At 38.6% G+C, this 21,222-nt stretch overlaps 1 protein-coding gene and 4 non-coding genes across 6 annotated transcripts; all 5 read right to left on the reverse strand.

Annotated features, from left to right (window-relative positions):
* Window positions 1–7,300: 7,300 nt before the first annotated feature.
* On the reverse strand, window positions 7,301–7,419 carry LOC132135773 (5S ribosomal RNA). Its single transcript, XR_009430697.1, has one exon. It is a non-coding gene; the product is annotated as a 5S ribosomal RNA (ribosomal RNA).
* A 481-nt stretch (window positions 7,420–7,900) lies between these two features.
* LOC132135958 (5S ribosomal RNA) lies at window positions 7,901–8,019 on the reverse strand. Its single transcript, XR_009430870.1, has one exon. It is a non-coding gene; the product is annotated as a 5S ribosomal RNA (ribosomal RNA).
* An 84-nt stretch (window positions 8,020–8,103) lies between these two features.
* Window positions 8,104–8,222, reverse strand: LOC132135306 (5S ribosomal RNA). Its single transcript, XR_009430256.1, has one exon. It is a non-coding gene; the product is annotated as a 5S ribosomal RNA (ribosomal RNA).
* Window positions 8,223–8,306: 84 nt separating this feature from the next.
* Window positions 8,307–8,424, reverse strand: LOC132136167 (5S ribosomal RNA). Its single transcript, XR_009431067.1, has one exon. It is a non-coding gene; the product is annotated as a 5S ribosomal RNA (ribosomal RNA).
* Window positions 8,425–8,938: 514 nt separating this feature from the next.
* Window positions 8,939–20,770, reverse strand: LOC132134799 (uncharacterized). Of its 2 annotated transcripts, none has more exons than XR_009429776.1 (2): window positions 19,280–20,770; window positions 8,939–9,282 (listed from the first exon to the last, which is right to left on the reverse strand). XR_009429776.1 is itself a non-coding variant. In XM_059547161.1 (2 exons), the coding sequence occupies exon 1, from the start codon at window positions 20,715–20,717 to the stop codon at window positions 19,542–19,544; it is 1,176 nt and encodes a 391-aa protein (XP_059403144.1). In that variant the 5' UTR covers window positions 20,718–20,770; the 3' UTR covers window positions 8,939–9,201; window positions 19,536–19,541. The 2 variants fall into 2 exon arrangements, 1 of the variants encoding a protein (XP_059403144.1); XM_059547161.1 differs by having other exon boundaries at window positions 8,939–9,201; window positions 19,536–20,770.
* Between the last annotated feature and the right edge of the window lie 452 nt (window positions 20,771–21,222).

The following is a 21,222-nucleotide window of genomic DNA, read 5'->3' on the forward strand; positions in this document are numbered from 1 at the left end:
ATACTCAGCTATATATTTCAACGAGACCAGATGAAAATTCCCAATTATCTAAGCTAACAGAGTGTGTTAAAAATGTAAAAGATTGGATGACAAATAATTTTCTCCAATTAAATTCGGATAAGACAGAGATATTAATTATTGGACCAAAAAACACCACACAGAATCTTGTAGATTACAATCTGCAACTAGACGGATGTACTGTTACTTCCTCTACAGTCAGAAATCTGGGTGTTATATTGGACAGCAATTTGTCTTTTGAAAATCATATTTCCAATGTTACAAAAACCGCATTCTTCCATCTTAGAAACATTGCCAAGCTACGAAACATGTTATCTGTTTCTGATGCAGAAAAGCTAGTTCATGCTTTCATGACCTCTAGACTGGACTATTGTAATGCACTTCTAGGTGGTTGTCCTGCTTCCTCAATAAACAAGCTACAGGTAGTCCAAAATGCAGCAGCTAGAGTCCTTACCCGGTCAAGAAAATATGATCATATTACCCCAATTTTACAGTCTCTGCACTGGCTACCTATTAAGTTCCGTATCAGTTACAAATTATCATTACTTACCTATAAGGCCCTAAATGGTTTAGCTCCTGCGTACCTAACTAGCCTTCTACCACGCTACAACCCATCACGCACCCTAAGGTCACAAAACGCTGGACTTTTGGTAGTTCCTAGGATAGCAAAGTCCACTAAAGGAGGTAGAGCTTTTTCACATTTGGCTCCCAAACTCTGGAATAGCCTTCCTGATAATGTTCGGGGTTCAGACACACTCTCTCTGTTTAAATCTAGATTAAAAACGCATCTCTTTCGCCAAGCATTCGAATAATGTATCTCTTAAATTGTGAGTGTAGTTGCATCTGCATTTTTATTCTTTAGCTTGGGTTAAACTAATTTTACTTTGCTGGATCAGCAGCTATGCTAATGATGTCTCTATTTTGTTTCTATGTTTTGCCACGGGATTTACATCCCGTGGTAACTAGGATTTACACAAGCTCCAGTCTGGGTCCAGAACACCTGAGAAGAGATGATGCTGACCCTCAGAGGACCCCAGATGATGCTAACCTTGAATCAACAAACAGAACTAACAATTATTGCTACATGTGTGACTGCATCCTATAATTACTATTAATTAATAATATTGATAGTTCATCATCTAGCTGACTACGTCTTGTATTATTATTATTATTATTTTTATTTTTCTAAAATCCTGTCAAACGTGCACAAACTACTAGCTACTACTAAATATTGTAGAAACATAATTTTCTGTAAAGTTGCTTTGTAACGATTTGTATTGTAAAAAGCGCTATACAAATAAACTTGAATTGAATTGAATTGAATTAAATTGACTCTTTTTTTTTTTGCTAGATTATTAGACAATTAGTGAAAAGTTCCAAAACTACTAAACAGGCCCAAACCTGTTTCGGTTTTCTAAGACTGGGCATTGACTCTTTTTAGTTTTTTTTTTTTATTTATGCAAAACTCTTAGATAATTACTGAAAAATTCCAAAAGTACTAGGCTGCAAAGAGAGGGCTATTTAAAGATCAGCCACTATAACCGCCAGTGCATTATATAAGTAGAGAAGGAAACCTAAAAGCTTACAGCACCTGGTATTCCCAGGCGGTCTCCCATCCAAGTACTAACCAGGCCCAAACCTGCTTAGCTTCCGAGATCAGACGAGATCGGGCATTTTTTTTTTTTTTTTTTTTTTTTTTTTTATTATCAAAAGGTACATAAAAATAATAATAACATAACTCATATTTCCAACATTACACTTTCAATTGTATTACATGTTAATTCAATTTAACATATACAGCATCAATTTTGAATTTTAATCACATTACTTCACTCAAACCAAAACTAATTACCTAACTATAACATAACCTTGTCTTTTCAAAATTTTAAACTTAACCCTTCGGTTGTACTTATAAATCCATTTTCTTCTACAAATGCTTTTTCAAATTCTTCTTTGCTTAGGTATTTCCACATAATATACACACTCTTTCTAACAATACTCTTGAACATTCCAATCACATCTACTTTCTTTCTCTCAAAGTATGCCATATTCCTCCTCACCCATATTGCATATCTTGCATTACTCAAAATCAAATTCCAAAAATTCACATTTCTATCTTTATAATTTGTACATTCTCCAAATAAAAACAATTTTTTCCATTCATCCTCTGCAAACTCCTTTCCTATTCCATCTTTTATCAGTTTTTTCATTTTTGCATGAAACTCCTCAAGTTCCTTGCACTCAAAGAAGATGTGCATCAAGGTTTCAGCCTCTGTCTCACATACATCACATTCTCTACTCACATTTCTGTTCATTTGATGAATTACCACCTTTGTATAAATTCTGTTGTGTCGTAGCTTAAAGTCCAAATTCTCACAGTCCAGTCCATTGTATTTGACATTTAAGTTTCTCCATATTGTCTTTACCTTCATATCAGGAAAGAGTCTTGGCCATACCGCCTCTGATGCAGGCACTTTGATTTCCTTTCTGACCATCATTTGGTATATAGTTTTCACATTTATCTCCATCAAAAACTTTTTTCTCCCATTTTCCACAATATACATTTCAGGCATTCCCCAATCTCCCACTTTAACAGTTTCTCTTTCAATCCCTTCTACCCACTTTTCAGGCAGGCTTGTTTTAATGTTTTCAAACTCACCATCCACTTTTGCTTTGTCAATTGTATCATCCCACCCCACCACACATTCATATATTGCCCTATTTGGTAAGAAACCCTTTACATATTCATAGGCCAAGTCCTTTACTTTCCTTACCCCCGCTCTCATGAACAGCCTGTTGTAGAGCATTTTCCCTCCCCTCCTTATTCTTGGGTTCATAAAAATTGGCTGATTGTGTATTTGATTTATGTTTTCACATTCATAGTTTACATTTATCACAAATTCAGCCCATGCAGTAAACACTTCTTGATAAAACAACGGCAACTTTTCAATCATTGGCTTTTTTAAAACCATAAACACTCCCTCTTCACCACATCCACCACTTTCATTTAAATATTTTCTCATATACCCCTTCCAACCATATTCTGCTTTACCACATAAATATTTTTTGACTGTCTTAACTCTTATTGCCTTCCTTTTCACATCTAAATCTACCAAATTTAACCCCCCCTCACTATAATCTGCTATTAATGTTTTTGCTGATATTTTTGCTCTTTTCCCACCCCATGCAAAATTATTCACAGCCTCTTTTATTCCATTTAACACCCAGTCTGGTAAATCAATTGCTCCCAACACATAATTACATTTAGATAACAATAAAGAATTAACCACCACAACTTTCCCTCTTAGTCTTAATTCCCTTAGTCTCCAATACTGTAACACTTGCTTGATTTTGTTTAGCACCCCTGACCATGTTGCATCCCTTGCCTCTTTTGCATTCTCTCCTACGTTTACCCCTAAAATTTTTATAAAGTCTTTCGTTATTCTGAATGGAATATCTGACCCTTCAACCCTTACTCCTCCTATACTCATTATTTCAGATTTATCAACATTTATTTTTGCACCTGACGCTTCCCCATATTTTTCTATCTGTTTTCTTATTTTATTTATACTCTCTATATCCCTAACTGTAAAAGTTGTATCATCTGCATATTGGTGTATTACACTAAATCCCCCCTTTGGTATTTGAATACCTTTAATTTCCTTATCTTTTTTTATTAGTGTCGCCAGCGGCTCGGCTGTTATTGAATATAATATTGCAGACAACGGACAACCTTGCCGTACTGACCTCTCTAAAGGGAAGGGGTCAGTTAACATCCCATTAACTTTAACACAACTTTTAGCATTTCCATATATTATTTTTATCCACTTTTGCATCCTCTCTCCAAACCCAAATCTCCCCATTGTCTGTTCTATAAAGCTGTGTTCCACCCTGTCAAATGCCTTATTTAAGTCTATAGATAAAACCAATCCCCCTTTCCCATCTTTCCCCATCCCTTCTACTACGTCTCTTATTGTGCAAATTGTGTCTGTAATGTCTCTACCATTTATGCTATAGGCTTGGCTTAATGATACTATTGATCCTACTACCTCTTTTATCTTATTTGCCAGCACTTTTGTCAATATTTTATAATCTGTGTTTAGAAGACTCAATGGTCTATAATTCCCTAGCTTAAGTGGACTTCCTTTATTTTTATATAGTATTGTAATTACTCCTAACCCCATAGACTCTGGCATTTCCCCTCTCTCTTCCATACTCCTATAAACCTTCAACAATATTGGTGATACAATCTCTTCAAAGGTCTTATAAAACTCATGCGTTAAGCCATCTGAGCCTGGGCTTTTGTTCTTTTTTGTCTGTTTTATTGCTTCTTTTATTTCTTCGATAGTTATATCACTCTCACATATATTTTTCTCGTTTTCACTTAACCTTTTACTCACAGTATTTAAAACTTCATCCACACACTCCCGTTTTACCCCTTCTTTCTTAAATAGCTTTTTATAAAATATTTCTACTTCTCTTATTATCCCCACATAATCAGTAATCTTCTCATCTTTTTCATTTTCCAGCTCTGTTATATGCTTTTTCCTCTGTTTTTTCTTTTCTAAGTTTAGAAAGAACTTCGTGCTTCATTCTCCCTCTAATGCATACTGTGCTCTACTCCTTATTATTGCACCCTTACTTTTTTCTTTTTCATACTCTTCTATTTCTGCTTTTATTTGCATAAAGCGTTCTTTGTCTTGCTCAGGATTACCTTCTATTTTTTCTGCTTCCCTCTTCAATTCATTTTGCATATCCTCAATTTTACTCCTTCTCATAAAATCCCTTTGTTTTGCATATCTAATACTTCTTTTTTTAATTGTCCCTTTCATTTTTTCCCACCACTCACATACATTTTCATCAAATAACACATTTTGCATTTCATAATCTATACATTTTTTTATATTTTCTTTGTATGTCTCTTCTTTTAGCAAGTCTGCATTCAAACACCACATTCCTCCCCCCCTCTCCACCTCGTTTACATCCATCTTAACCATCATCATAGCATGGTCACTTATTCCCACAAACTTATATTTCACATTTTTTACATATTTTAACATTTCCCTTTTGGTTAAACATAAATCTATTCTGCTCTGTTTTAAAACACCCATCACCAATTGTCTTCTAGAGAAGTCTTTTTTGTAGGGATTTCCTTCCCTCCATACATCAACTATATCGTCATCTTGCATCCATTCAGTTAGATATTTCCTGGATGCATCTGATTTAAAGTTTGCGCTACTTGATGCATCCAGTCTCGTGCACCATACGTTGAAATCCCCAACTATAATAAAGTTGCCTTTACATAACGGCTTAATTTCTTTAAAGATTTCTTTTCTTTCGTTTTCAATATTAGGTGCATAAATGTTTATCAGCCTGAAACATTCATTTTGGAACACAAATTCAGTCACTAACAGTCTTCCATTACCATCCTTGTATACTTGCTTCACATTATTCAATATATCTCCTTTTATAAGAGTTGCCACGCCGCAGGATTTTGCGTTCCCATGATTCACAAAAATTTCCCCTTCCCACCTCTTCCTTATGTTGTCCATTATATCATCAGACCAATGTGTTTCTTGCAAACAGAATATTTCAGCTTTTAACAAACCCTTCACCTTCTCAAACTTATTTACATCTCTTAATCCATTGCTATTCAAACAGGCAATGTTCATAAAGCCCCACATAGCAAGTATTGTCGTTTTTAACAGAATCATCCTCATTTTGTTAATTCCAGACACTTACTTTCTGTCGTGTGCTCCTCTATTTGTTTCTTCTTTCTTTTCTTCTGCACCCTTTCCCTTTTGCTTGTGTCCATGTCCTCGTCCTCAATTGTCACCGGATTTTCTGGCACCTCTCTCTTCCCTCCAGCTCTCTCCGCCTGCAACACTTCTTCTTGCCTTTTCGCATTGTCACCCTCCTGACTCTTGCCATCAGCTTTCATTCCCTCCCCTTCTCTGTCTTCACACTCCAAGACGTTCCTTTCCATCTTTTTTCCAGGTTCCGCTTCCTTCTCTTCCTTTTTTTTCCCTCTCTCTCTCCATCTCCTCCCTGAAGCATCCTCCTCTTGATCACTCACATCCACAATCGCTCTCCACTCCGTTGTTCTTTCTTCCCAACTCCATACATCACTTCTCTCTTCTTGTCCAGTCATTTCACCTACCTCTCCTTCGATCTCCACCTCCTCATCCACTTCATACTGATTCGAATCCTTCCCATTGCTGTTTCTCTCACCTATCTCTGCTGGGGTTTCACACACACATAATCCAGGTCGCATATTGCACATATTGCAGTTCTCTTCCTTGCACTCTCTCGCGTAATGGCCTTGCTTTTGACATTTAAAACATCTGAAGCTTGGACAGTCTCTTACAATATGGCCTGGCTGAATGCACAGGCGACAGACTTTCACTTGCCTATCATGTATTACTCTGAAGTGCTCAGTCCCTCCTAATGTCTCAAACTTTGTTGAATACGGCAGTGATTTTACCACCTCATTGAACTTTACCTTTAAAAATCTTGTTCCATCAGCGATATCCGTCCCCGGCCACATTCTCCTTCTAACACTTGAGGCCGCTTTAACTCCCCATTCTGACAGCTTTCTTAGTATCTCTTCATCCTGTATGTACATTGGTAACCCAAGGAACGAGACCACCATCTCCATACAGTCTACCTCTTTCGCCATCACCCGACTATTCTTTATCTTAAGCCCATCCAACAATTTCTTCTTTCCTTTGTCCTCCTCCATTGTCAACTCATATTCTTTCGGTGTTTTGAATCTACATCCGATCACCACTCCACATTCTTCTCTTACTTTCTTCAGTATCTCCATCATTGTTAGTCTATCTTCTCCTTCTATTTCCACCAGCACTGTGAGCCTCTTTTCATAATGCCTTTTTCTTTGGCCCAGCTCTCCGTCCATTTCTCTTGTGTTCCTTTTCTCCTGGCCTTTTGCATTCTCCATTTGTTACACCGTGTTATGTCCTTCTCAGTACAGAAAGTATTTATCCCCAAACAGCAAATGCTGTTTGGGGATTAAATGACTTAAACGCAAACCAGTTCCCCTTTTTTAAAACGGTTGTTTTTAACATCAAGGCTTCAGTTTCCAATTTTCAAATCTCCACACTTGTTGTTTGATATCCCCTGCAAGCTGTACCACTTCCTGCTTCCACTAGGGCGTGCTCAGGCTGGTATGGCCGTAAGCGAAGGAGGCTGCAAAGAGAGGGCTATTTAAAAATCAGCCACTATAACCGCCAGTGCATTATATAAGAGGAGAAGGAAACCTAAAAGCTTACAGCACCTGGTATTCCCAGGCAGTCTCCCACCCAAGTACTAACCAGGCCCAAACCTGCTTAGCTTCCGAGATCAGACGAGATCGGGCATAGCCAGGCTGGTATGGCCGTAAGCGAAGGAGGCTGCAAAGAGAGGGCTATTTAAAGATCAGCCACTATAATCGGTATTTCCAGGCAGTCTCCGATCCAAGTACTAACTGGGCCCAAACCTGCTTAGATTCTGAGATTGGGCATTGACTCTTTATTTATTTATTTTATTTTTTTGCAAATTTATTACATAATTACTGACAATTTCCAAAAGTACTAACCTGGCCCAAACCTGTTTCGGTTTTCTAAGACTGGGCATTGACTCTTTTTTTTTTTTTTTGCAAGATTATTAGACAATTAGTGAAAATTTTCAAAAGTACTAACCAGGCCCAAACCTGTTTCGGTTGTCTAAGACTGGGCATTGACTCTTTTTTTTTTTTTTTATTTATGCAAAACTATTAAATAATTACTGAAAAATTCCAAAAGTACTAGGCTGCAAAGAGAGGGCTATTTAAAGATCAGCCACTATAACCGCCAGTGCATTATATAAGTAGAGAAGGAAACCTAAAAGCTTACAGCACCTGGTATTCCCAGGCGGTCTCCCATCCAAGTACTAATCAGGCCCAAACCTGCTTAGCTTCCGAGATCAGACGAGATTGGGCATAGCCAGGCTGGTATGGCCGTAAGCGAAGGAGGCTGCAAAGAGAGGGCTATTTAAAGATCAGCCACTATAACCGCCAGTGCATTATATAAGTAGAGAAGGAAACCTAAAAGCTTACAGCACCTGGTATTCCCAGGCGGTCTCCCATCCAAGTACTAACCAGGCCCAAACCTGCTTAGCTTCCGAGATCAGACGAGATCGGGCATAGCCAGACTGGTATGGCCGTAAGCGAAGGAGGCTGCAAAGAGAGGGCTATTTAAAGATCAGCCACTATAACTGCCAGTGCATTATATAAGTAGAGAAGGAAACCTAAAAGCTTACAGCACCTGGTATTCCCAGGCGGTCTCCCATCCAAGTACTAACCAGGCCAAACCTGCTTAGCTTCCGAGATCAGACGAGATCGGGCATAGCCAGGCTGGTATGGCCGTAAGCGAAGGAGGCTGCAAAGAGAGGGCTATTTAAAGATCAGCCACTATAATCGGTATTTCCAGGCAGTCTCCCATCCAAGTACTAACTGGGCCCAAACCTGCTTAGATTCTGAGATTGGGCATTGACTCTTTATTTATTTAATTTTTTTTTTTTTTGCAAATTTATTACATAATTACTGAAAATTTCCAAAAGTACTAACCTGGCCCAAACCTGTTTCGGTTTTCTAAGACTGGGCATTGACTCTTTTTTTTTTTTTTTATTTATGCAAAACTATTAGATAATTACTGAAAAATTCCAAAAGTACTAGGCTGCAAAGAGAGGGCTATTTAAAGATCAGCGACTATAACCGCCAGTGCATTATATAAGTAGAGAAGGAAACCTAAAAGCTTATAGCACCTGGTATTCCCAGGCGGTCTCCCATCCAAGTACTAACCAGGCCCAAACCTGCTTAGCTTCCGAGATCAGACGAGATCGGGCATAGCTTTTTTTTTCCTATTATAGTCCTATTTCCTTTTAAAACAGTCTTTTAACATTTTTTTTTTCCTAAAGAAGACTCAAATCAATATTACAAGCATAATAACATACATTTTAAGAACAATCTAAATCACATTTTGGCAATAATACATTAAAATGAAAAAATGTCATTTCAAGGAATGGATTCCCTTTTACAAAATTTTTTACAAACACTTCTTTTTCATCTTTCATATTATAGTATTCAAACAGAACATTTAGAATAAAACACATCTTTATCCTAAAAAGTTTGCACACATGTATTTTTGTCTTCTTTTGTTTGACCATATTTCTTCTGCTCCATATAACAAACCTTGCAATGTTTAAGATGAAATTTAAAAAACACTCATTCTTGACATTACCTTTAAAACCAAATAAAAACATTGTTTCCCATTCTTCATTAAGATATTTGTCTTCAACTCCCAATTTACTTGCCATTTGTTTTAATTTTTTTATAAAACATTGTAACTCTGTACATTTAAAGAAAAGGTGCAGCACTCCTTCATCTTCCCTGTTGCATACCTTACTTCTTGCATTGCTTTCCAGACCAATTTTGCACAGTCTCATTTCACTAAGTAAACAATTGTGTCTTAAAATGTAATCAAAATTTTTTTTAAATTGGACTTTTCCACCAATCTCTCAGATTCTGCCATATATTTTTTCTTTCCATGCTTGGAAATATTCTTTGCCAATATTGTTCTGCTTTTGGTGTTATAAAAACATCTTTACATAAACAAGAATAAAACATTTTTAATATACCATCTTTAAAGTCATATTGTTTATCATTGATTTTAAAAGCAACCATCATGCTATCACTACAATTTGTTTGCATTTTTCCTTCTAAAATATTTATCCATTCTTTCGGTATTACCTCTTTCAATTTTTTAAATTGATTTTCTAAGACTGTTTTACTTTCATCCTCATAATTTTCTACAATTGCATCACTTATTACTTGCACAGGTACAAAACCAGGTATCACTTCATACATGATATCTTTTATTTGCTTTATGCCCGCATTAAACCATTTTTTATAAAAAAAGGTTTGATGTCCCCTTTTAATTGTATTATTTAAAAACAGTGGTTGTCTTAAAATCTCTTCCTTGCTTAAAGACATACAAACAACATTCTTTCTAAATTCACCCCATGCTTTTACAACTTCTTTATAAAACTCTGGAATTCCATTCATCATGTTTTCTTTTAGTTTCATCCATAGAACATCATCTCCCATTTTTCCACATTTATCTAAAAAATATTTCATTACTCCCTTCCAAGCATATTTTCCATCTTTCCAATATTTATTAACAATTTTAATTCTTATACTTTTCATCCTTATGAATGGATCTATTAGACCTAGCCCTCCTTCCTCCACCTTTCCAATTAAAGTGTCATAAGCAATTTTTGCTGTTTTTCCTTCCCATAAAAAGTTTAAAACAATAGATTTCATTTTTTTATATATCCACAAAGGCAAGCTCACAGAACTCAGCACATACCACATTTTTGATAAAAACAAAGAATTGATAACTAAAACTTTACCTTTTAAAAACAAATTTCTTAATTTCCAGAAATTCAATCTCTTTTCCATTCCTTTTAAAACCTCCTCCCATAATGCATCCCTTGTTTCATTTTCATTTTCACCAACCCTTATACCTAAAATTTTCATATTCCTCTTCTCTTCCTTAAATTGTATTTTATTCGAAACATCATTCGTTAATCCAACTCTCATGTATGTTGTTTTTTCTTTATTAACTTTTGCCCCGTTCCTTTACAATATCTTTCTAAAATGCCCATTGCTTAATCTATACTTTTAATATCTTTTAAAATCAATGTTGTGTCGTCTGCATATTGAAACACTTTATGTTCTGATTCAGTTTCTTTTATCCATATTCCTTTTATGTTCTTTTCCTGGTCTATTGCCAGTCCTAAAGCTTCAGATACTAACGTGTATAATAATGCTGACATAGGGCACCCCTGTCTGATCGATCTTGTTATTTTAAAATCTTCAGTTAAAAACCCATTTACTTTTACACAACTAGTTATATCTGTATATAAACATTTTATCCAATTTAAAAAATTCTCCCCAAACCCAAATCTCTCCATTACATCTATCAAATATTTGTGTTCAACTCTATCAAATGCTTTTTCCAAATCCACACTTATTATATATCCTGTTTCTTTTTTCTCCTTCATGTACCATATTAGATCTCTTATATTGCTGATAACATCAGTGATATCTCTTTTTAGAACAGCATATGCTTGATTCGTTGTAATTATATTTGGTACTACTAATTTCAATCGATTTGCTAAAATTTTAGCTAATATTTTATAATCTGTATTTAACATACTTAGTGGTCTGTAATTTTTTAAATCTCCCTTATCTCCTTTTCTCTTGTAAATTATTTTCACCATACCTTTCTTCATACTATTAGTTAAATTTCCATTCCTGAAAATATCTGTATATACTTCATTTAAAATTGGACATAAAACACCCTTAAAAACCTTATAAAATTCAGCTGATAATCCATCTATTCCTGGACATTTACCATTTTTCAATTGATCAATTGCGGTTCCTATTTCTAATTCCATAATCCCACTCTCACACATTTCTTTGTCTTCCTCTTTAACTTTAACATTTATTTTTCTTAATAAAAATTCCTCATCTTCTAAAACCACCTCATTTTCGGTAAATAAATCTTTATAGAATCTTTTAATTTCTCCTAAAATTCCTTCTTTATCTTCTACAGATTTCCCATCTTGTATTTTAATACTTGTTATTATATCCGCTCTCTGTCTTGTTTTTTCCAGTTCATAGAAATATTTTGTACTCCTTTCTCCCTCTACAATGTCTTTTGCCCTGCTTCTGATTATTGCTCCTTTGCACTTTTCCTCTTCAATTTTCCTTAATTCTTCCTGTAATTCTATTATCTTATCTATATTGTTATGTCCCCGGCTTGTCTAGGGGTCTGGGACATACAAATAAATCTACCCAGGATGGAAAAACTCAAGGATGACTCGAAACAGGTGTCAAGTTTGGGTATTTATTGATGAACTAACAAAAACTTAAACGTTAACTAGAAAAATATAAACAACACAATACACAATCTCCACGGCTCCCACCGCGCAGATGAAATACACACGAGGATAGCCCGCTGCTCACCCCACCTCCCCAGCTGATCACGAACACTGGTCCGTCAGCTGGCTTCACACAGACGGCGCCGGGCAAAGATCGCGATCTGCTGCACCCAGCCGATCTTACAGTCCACACAGCAGGTCACACAGTAGTCCCAATTTAGTAATCCACACAGACTTCAAGGGAAAAGAAAAAGATCTCGATCAGCGGCACCCAGCCAATCTCATAGTCCACACAGCGGTTCCACATCGGTAATCCACACAGACGTCAAGAGAAAAGGAAAAGATCTCTCCCCACACTTCACCAGCCCTCTTTATACGCCTCACTGATTTCCACTGATCAGCTTCAGCTGCGGGATTATCCGTGTCAACCTCCAGATCCCTGCAGGAGAAAGAGAGAGCGCGACACACCCACACACACACACAACACCCACAGACCTCATGGGTCGTAACACCCCCACCCATAAGAACAAACTTATATAGGGTGTATCTCATAACACATAAAAGTTTGTTCCCTTATATGTTAAAGAATTTTAGTCTTACCCACGGGATAGGGCATCAGCCAAGATGTTGTCTGCTCCTCTTTTATGTTTAATATGCAAGTTGTAGCCTTGAGCCAAAAGGGCCCAACGCATCAAGCGCTGGTTACTGTTGTACATGCGGGCTAGAAAAACAAGAGGGTTATGATCTGTGTAAATAGTGATCGGCAAGAAACTTGAGCCTACATACACTTCAAAGTGTTGTAGAGCCAGGAGCATGGCCAATGTCTCCTTCTCTATGGTGGAATAGTTCAGCTGGTGTTTCTTGAACTTAGTTGAAAAATAACACAAAGGTTTACACATGTCTCCCTCCCCTCGCTGCATCAGCACCGCCCCAGCCCCAGTTGCACTAGCATCAACTTCCAAGTAGAACGGTTGGTAAAAATTTGGCGCCACCAACACAGGTGCACTGCAAAGAAGAGACTTGGCAGCCTCAAAGGCCTGAGCACACTCATCATCCCACCTAAAAGGTACCAAAGGACTACACAGTCTGGTGAGTGGAGCAACTACCACAGAGAAATTTTGGCAGAAACATTTATAATATCCCGTCATTCCTAAAAATCGCCTAAGCTCACGTCTAGTGGTAGGAGTCAGTAGAGATAATATAGCCGTCACTTTGGCATCTAAAGGCCCGACCTTCCCCTGACCAACCTGTTTACCAAGATAAGTAACTGTGGCTTTTCCGAATTCACACTTTGCCAAATTCAATGTGAGAGAGGCATCTGCCCACCGCTGACATACAGTCTCCAAAGTGGACATGTGGCTACCCCAATCCTGAGAGTGTACAACCACATCATCAAGATAGATGCTACAATTTGGTACATCCCCGAGTACAAGCTGCATTAAGCGTTGGAATGTGGCAGGAGCATTTTTCATTCTAAAAGGCATTACCGTGTACTGCATAAAAGCATCTGGTGTCACAAAGGCTGAGATGTCTGACGCACGCTGGGTCAAAGGCACCTGCCAGTATCCTTTCAGTAGATCTAACTTTGTGATACATTTAGCAGGGCCAAACCTATCAATTAAATCGTCCATGCGCGGAAGTGGGAAAGAGTCGGACACCGTAACTGCGTTGACCTTTCTAAAATCGGTACAGAAATGAAACGTTCCATCAGGCTTAGGTGTTAGCAAACAGGGTGAGCTCCATGGACTGTAGCTAGCCTTGGCTAACCCATTTTCTACCAGATAACTGACTTCCCTTTTCATTGCCTCTCATTTAGCTATTGGAGAGCGATAAGCATGCTGTTTAATAGGTCTAGCTTCACCCACATCAATATCATGCTCCAGCACCGTGGTGCGAGATGGCACGTTACCTAAGATAGTAGGATGAGCATGAAGTAACTCCGTTACCTCCTGCCGTCGAGAAGTAGATAGGTAAGACAATTGTTGAGTTAAAGTAGCCATGAACTCAGTATTAGCCAGTCTGCCACACATGTGATCTTCACATGGCGTTGCTAAATCGGGCTCTGACCACTCACTAACAAGAGATGTAATCCCCACCACTGCAACGCTTTGAGACTGTAACAGATCCTCCGGATCGCCCTCTCTAGAATGAAAGAACTTCAACATGTTTACATGACATAATCGGGTCTTTCGTCCACGGTCAGGTGTACGGATGATATAATTTGTCTCTGAGAGCTTACTTTCTACCTCATATGGTCCTGAGAATTTAGCAGTAAGAACAGACCCAGGAACGGGCAGCAAGACCAACACCTTGTCACCCGTCTTAAACTGCCGTTCAACGGCCTTATTGTCAAACCGCCTCTTCATTTGGATCTGAGCAGACGAGAGTGACTCCTTTGCCAGCTTCACAGCACGCTGTAACCGCACCTTGCACCGGAAAACAAAATCCACCACATCAGCTTTGGAAGGCTCATCATGCACCATCCTTTCCCTCAGCATCTTTAACGGGCCACGCACATTATGGCCAAAGACAAGCTCAGCTGGACTAAATCCTAACGATTCTTGCTTTGTGTCACGAGCAGCAAACAGTACAAAAGGAACTCCTTCATCCCAGTCTTTACACGTCTCATGGCAGTATTTTTTTAGCATGGACTTTAACGTTTGGTGCCAGCGCTCCAAAGCTCCCTGTGACTCGGGATGATAGGCACTGGACACTGAGTGAGTGATCCCTAATGAACTGAGGGTTTGTTTGAACACCCTAGAGAGGAAATTAGTTCCCTGATCAGTTTGTACTAGCTTAGGCAACCCAAAGGTAGTGAAAAATTTAACTAGTGCTTTTGTTACGGACACAGCCGTAATTCTACGTAGGGGAATAGCTTCAGGAAATCGAGTAGCCACACACATCATGGTGAGCAAAAACTGATTACCAGCCTTGGTTTTAGGTAAGGGGCCTACACAATCAACCATGACGTGTTCAAATGGTTCACCAACTACGGGAATGGGCTGTAACGGGGCTGGAGGAACAGGTTGGTTTGGTTTGCCAACAAGTTGACAGATCCTGCAGGTTTTGCAGAAACGAGTTACATCAGTTTTTAGGCCTGGCCAAAAGAACTGTTTTAGTACACGGTCATAGGTTTTACTAAAGCCCAAATGGCCTGCCCATAAATGCTCATGTGCCAATGACAGTATCTGTTGTCGAAAGTCAGCAGGTACAACTACCTGATAAACCACTTTCCAATCACTATCTGGTTCTAAACCTACATCATCTGTATGAGAAACCCACCTGCGCATCAGCACCCCTTTATCCATGAAGAAAGGTTGTTTACTGTTACACTCTGTTTTTTCCTTAACCACCGAAGCAAAACATCTAATCAATGAGGGATCACTTCCTTGAGCTTTTATCAAAGCCTTGGAGTGAGCGTCAAAGGTGCAGGATCAAACTCACCCACCGAGTCCGCCACCTTTCCAACCCCATCCACCGTGCAGCTCAAAGGATCATCATGGGATACACCCTCCTCAGAGAAAATGGAGGCAAAAAGTGAATCAGACAGGTTAGAGTCTTTTTACGTGATTGCGCTCTTGTAGTCACGCTAGCTGTAAAAATATGAGGATGGATTGTCCCTAACTCATCCTGCTCAGACTCAGGAATAGGATTGCTAAAAACCCTAGGGACAGGAAACACTTTTCCCCCAGCTATATCATTTCCAATAATGACCTCAATACCCTCTATCGGAAACTCGGCCCGTACACCCATCATGAAAAATCCAATCACTAGATCAGAATGGACAAAAATCCGGTGCAGTGGTACTGGTACAAAACCCATCTCTATACCCCTCACCACTGCACTTACATCAGAACTATCACACACAGGGAGAGTGCCAGACATTATTAGTGATTGTGAACAGGCTGTGTCCCGCAATATCCTCACTCGTCGCTGATCCCCTACTTTCCCTGTCAGAGAAACAAAACCTTCAAAGATAAAAGGTTTAAAACAATCATCAGTCTCACGCATCTCTGGTTCCAGCCTCTGGGGCTGAGGAGACATTTTAATCAACCCCACCCCCTTTGGTTGTTTTTGCGTTGGACTAGGTTGCTGACCCTTCCAAGCCCTGCACTCTGCAATTAAATGTCCAGGTTTTCGACAAAAAAACATACTCTGTCTGCCTTTTGAATGGAAGCTATTCTGGGACGGCTGTCAGGAGAATTATGAGCTAGTTGTTCAGATTTTTGAAGGCCTACTCGTAGAGGAGCATCACGCTTCATAAAGGTGGCCTTATGCAGAAGTGTAAACTCATCTGCAAATATGGCTGCCTGTTGTAAAGAAGCAATCTTTTGTTCACCTAAATAGACCGCAGTACGTTCTGGGAAACAGTTCTTAAACTCCTCAAGCAAAATCAGTTCACGTACAGAGGCCACATCATCTGCTTTACATGCTGTGCACCATCTATCAAAGAGAATTCCCTTTTCACGTGCAAAGTCTGTAAATGTCTGATCATGAGTTTTTCGTAAGCTACGAAAACGCTGTCGATATGCTTCCGGTACTAACTCGTAAGCTCTCATAATAGCACTCTTAACACGGTCATAATTTAACCCATCCTCCACTGACAGTGCTGCGCACGCTTCCTGGGCCTTACCAGTTAATTTACACTGCAGTAAAATGGCCCACACTTCTTTAGGCCAGCGTAACGCTCCAGCAACACGTTCAAATGCCCCAAAATAAACTTCTACCTCAGTCTCACGAAAAACAGGCACGAGAGAAATATATTTACTCACATCATATCCACTGGCAGACTGTGGAGACACACTGGCAGGAGTAACAGGGCGAGCAGCATCAATATTTGCCTGTAGTTCAAGTTGTCTCATTTTAAATGCTATATCTGCGTCTTGTTTCTTTAATTCCAATTCTCGATGGAGTTGGAAATTTCTTTCCTTCTCTTCCTTCTCTATCTGAAGCCGCAACAAACAAACTTTTAACCGGCCATCCTCCATAGATCCTGGGGATGACTCAGTTGAAGATGGCACATTTTTGGGCATTGTAACAGGCTTACCTGTCTGTATCCTCTGTCTACCAGCAGGGGTCCCTAGAGCAAGCTGGTCCCCCCTCACACTCAGCTCTGGATCAAGATCACTCACAGGTACCGGTAATACAATAACCCCTTTACTGATGAGTCCGTTCACGACCACAGCTTTAAGTTCAGCTTTCCCTAGAGAAGTGGACACAGAAATCTCATAATAGTTTGCAATATCATAAAGTTCAGTTTTCTTGCATTTATCCAGCTGACTTAAATCTGGAAGAGACACAAACGCATTTAAATCAAAGGCTGCCATGACAAAAACCACTTGAAAAGACAACTCAATTCATTAACCTAATATAACTCAGTGACCCGATATCAACCTCCCCCCTTCCCTCCACAAAACAAACCTCCTCAGCACCTGCCTATCCAAACTTACCTATCTATCTTCAGAAGCGTGCCGGGCTCGAGGCGACTTACAGGCAAACATCAGCGGTCGAAACCCTGAAACACCAGCCCCCTTTGGAGAACATAGTCTCCGCCCAGGATTTGCTTCCAAAAATAAAAAAGGCAAAATAATAAACTAGTGTCCGATGGAAAGGCTATTTCAGCCTAGCTGGATACTACCCTATGCTAAGCTGAGGAAGCAGTTCGAGTGGAAGTTTACTCAGGGAAACATCAATCACCATAGACAACCAAAACAAAATAAACATATGTTATAAACATACAGTATCTTCACACAAAAATACAAAAATAAATAATTATAAATATACCATCATGCTTTAAAAAACTGGTCCACAATATGCCACATGAAACAAGCATCCCAGTTTTCCAAAAAATCCTGGACGAGCCCCCACTTTTGTTATGTCCCCGGCTTGTCTAGGGGTCTGGGACATACAAATAAATCTACCCAGGATGGAAAAACTCAAGGATGACTCGAAACAGGTGTCAAGTTTGGGTATTTATTGATGAACTAACAAAAACTTAAACGTTAACTAGAAAAATATAAACAACACAATACACAATCTCCACGGCTCCCACCGCGCAGATGAAATACACACGAGGATAGCCCGCTGCTCACCCCACCTCCCCAGCTGATCACGAACACTGGTCCGTCAGCTGGCTTCACACAGACGGCGCCGGGCAAAGATCGCGATCTGCTGCACCCAGCCGATCTTACAGTCCACACAGCAGGTCACACAGTAGTCCCAATTTAGTAATCCACACAGACTTCAAGGGAAAAGAAAAAGATCTCGATCAGCGGCACCCAGCCAATCTCATAGTCCACACAGCGGTTCCACATCGGTAATCCACACAGACGTCAAGAGAAAAGGAAAAGATCTCTCCCCACACTTCACCAGCCCTCTTTATACGCCTCACTGATTTCCACTGATCAGCTTCAGCTGCGGGATTATCCGTGTCAACCTCCAGATCCCTGCAGGAGAAAGAGAGAGCGCGACACACCCACACACACACACAACACCCACAGACCTCATGGGTCGTAACAATATCATGCACATTTACTTTCCTCATCTCTTCATCCCACTCTTTTTTTATCTTTATTTCTTTCATTCTTTTCGCTTTCTGTATTTTTTTAGAATATTCTATTGAGAATTTTTTTAATCTACTCTTTAAAATGTCCCACCAAAAACCTTTTTCCATTTCATACATTTCATCATTAATACTATTAATTATTATGCTCTCTATTTCCATTTTGTACACTTCCATTTTTAGCAGTTCTGTATTTAATATCCATACCCCTGGCCCTTTATTAGTCTCAGTAAAATTCATTGTTATCCATAAAAAATCATGATCACTTTCACTATATTTTTTATATAAAGCCTTCGTGACATAATGTACTTCTTCTTTCTTGCATAAAAATAAGTCTATTCTACTTTGTTTTAGAATGTTATCAACAATTTGTCTTCTTGAATATTCTCTTTTCATACCATTCATCTCTCTCCACACATCCACCATATTATTTTTCTCCATTATATTATATAGTTCATTCCTCCCTCTATCTCTTCTAAATTGCATTGAATCATCTATATCTATTCTCTGTATTACAATATTAAAATCACCTAAAACAATAATGCTTTCTTGTTTTTCTATGAAGTCATTCAGATCCTTATAAAAGTTATATTTCTCTCTTTCCTCGTTAGGTGCATGTATGTTACACACTTTCATTTCTTTTACATTACACAAGAATTTGACTATTATTATTCTTCCATTTGTGTCTTTGTAGTCTACATCAACTTTTTCAAATACCCCTTTTTTTATTAAAATAGCTACCCCTCTTTTCCTTCCTATATCACAATTACTATACATTTCTCCATTCCACAATTTTCTAATTTCATCACTTATTTTATCTTCCCACCTCGTTTCTTGTAGACATAAAACATCACACTTTTTTGTCAGACACATCAATCTCTCAAACTTTTGACTTTGGGATAAGCCTCTAGCATTAAGTGAAACAATACTTAGAGAGCTCATTAAAAAGGAAAAAACAGGATAAACCAATAACCACCACTCAATTAGTTTCATTGTCTTTAAAGAAAACATGTCTTGCTTCCCCCATTTCCACTTTCCTCCTTTCCTTCAGCTCTTCTCTTCTTATTTTCTGCTTTTTAAGAACCTGTTGAATGTCTACTCCACCTTTTGTTCTTGCTTTAACACCTCTATTCAGTCTTTCTATTCCTTTATTTTCCAATCCAAAAATCCTCCCCCCATTTTCCGCTTCTCTTACCTCAGGCAGTATCTTCATTCCCTTATCCTCATCCTTTTCCTTTTCTTGACCTTTTTCACAGTCCATCCCAGTCGTGTCCACTTCTTCCTTTTCCTTAGAAAAGTCTTTGTTAATCAGATTTCTTTCCTCTTTGTCTACTCCTTCTCCCATCTCCATTCCTTGTTCTCCATCCTTGTTCTTTTCTTCATTCTCATCTTTGCTGGTTTCCTCCTCTTCCTCATTGTCCTGTTCATCTTCCTCTCCTTGAGTCTGCCGCAGTGAATCATTTAAATGCTCAGTTGCAGTATCTCCCATCCCCTCCTGTACTTCCATATTTGTGTCCTCATTTACCTCATGGTCCATCTCACATCTGCATCTCATGATTGCTTTGTCGCAGCCTTGGCACCGTGGGACTTTGCAGTCCCGCGCATAATGCCCCTGCTCAAGACAGTCTCGACATCTGAATTGCGGACAGTCCTTTTTCTCATGTTCCACACTTACACAGATCCTGCATGTCTTCATTTGGTTGTCATGAATCACTCTGTAGTACTGCACTCCTTCTTCAGTCATGAACCTGGTATTATATGGCAAAGATGTCACTTCTTGTGGAAACTTTACCTTTATAAAACGTGTTCCGTCCGCCACTGTTGTCCCCGGATGATATCTCCTTCTTAGAGGCAATATGGGAGTAACTCCCCAATTCATCAATTTTTGAATAATTTCCTCATCTTCTATATAGCTGGGCAGACTCAAGAAAGATACCATTCTTTCTGTTGCACACAGTTTCCTTATCTCACATTCTTTTCCGTTAATCATGATTCCATTCAACAGTGAATCACAGTCCAACTCACTCTCCATAGTCATTTCAAATTCATTGTTATTCTTTCTTCTTAGTCCGATCAGTTTTCCAATTCCTACTTTCTCTTCAACTGATTTAATTATCATTATTACTGTTGTATTTTCTATATCTTTTACAGTCATTGTTAATGTTGCTTCTTTTCTGTATTGCCTCTGATACTTTGTTTGTTGGCTCAAGTTCTTAATCATTTGCTGTCGTTGAGATAAATCATTTCTTTTTTCTCCAACTCCTTTATTAGTTCCAGTACCTTCAGTTGTTTGTAGTTCTGTTTTTCTGTCCTGTATATTTTTTTTTCGGGCATAGCCAGGCTGGTATGGCCGTAAGCGAAGGAGGCTGCAAAGAGAGGGCTATTTAAAGATCAGCCACTATAATCGGTATTTCCAGGCAGTCTCCCATCCAAGTACTAACTGGGCCCAAACCTGCTTAGATTCTGAGATTGGGCATTGACTCTTTATTTATTTAATTTTTTTTTTTGCAAATTTATTACATAATTACTGAAAATTTCCAAAAGTACTAACCTGGCCCAAACCTGTTTCGGTTTTCTAAGACTGGGCATTGACTCTTTTTTTTTTTTTTTTTTTTTTTGCAAGATTATTAGACAATTAGTGAAAATTTTCAAAAGTACTA

The sequence above is a fragment of the Carassius carassius genome, unplaced genomic scaffold, assembly GCF_963082965.1.
Source record: "Carassius carassius unplaced genomic scaffold, fCarCar2.1 SCAFFOLD_60, whole genome shotgun sequence".
In the NCBI taxonomy this organism is placed as follows: Eukaryota; Metazoa; Chordata; class Actinopteri; order Cypriniformes; family Cyprinidae; genus Carassius; species Carassius carassius.

Bases quoted from the DNA above. Each gene is read 5' to 3' on its own strand.
- LOC132134799 (XM_059547161.1), bottom strand. From the start codon at position 20,717: ATGACTGTAAAAGATATAGAAAATACAACAGTAATAATGATAATTAAA.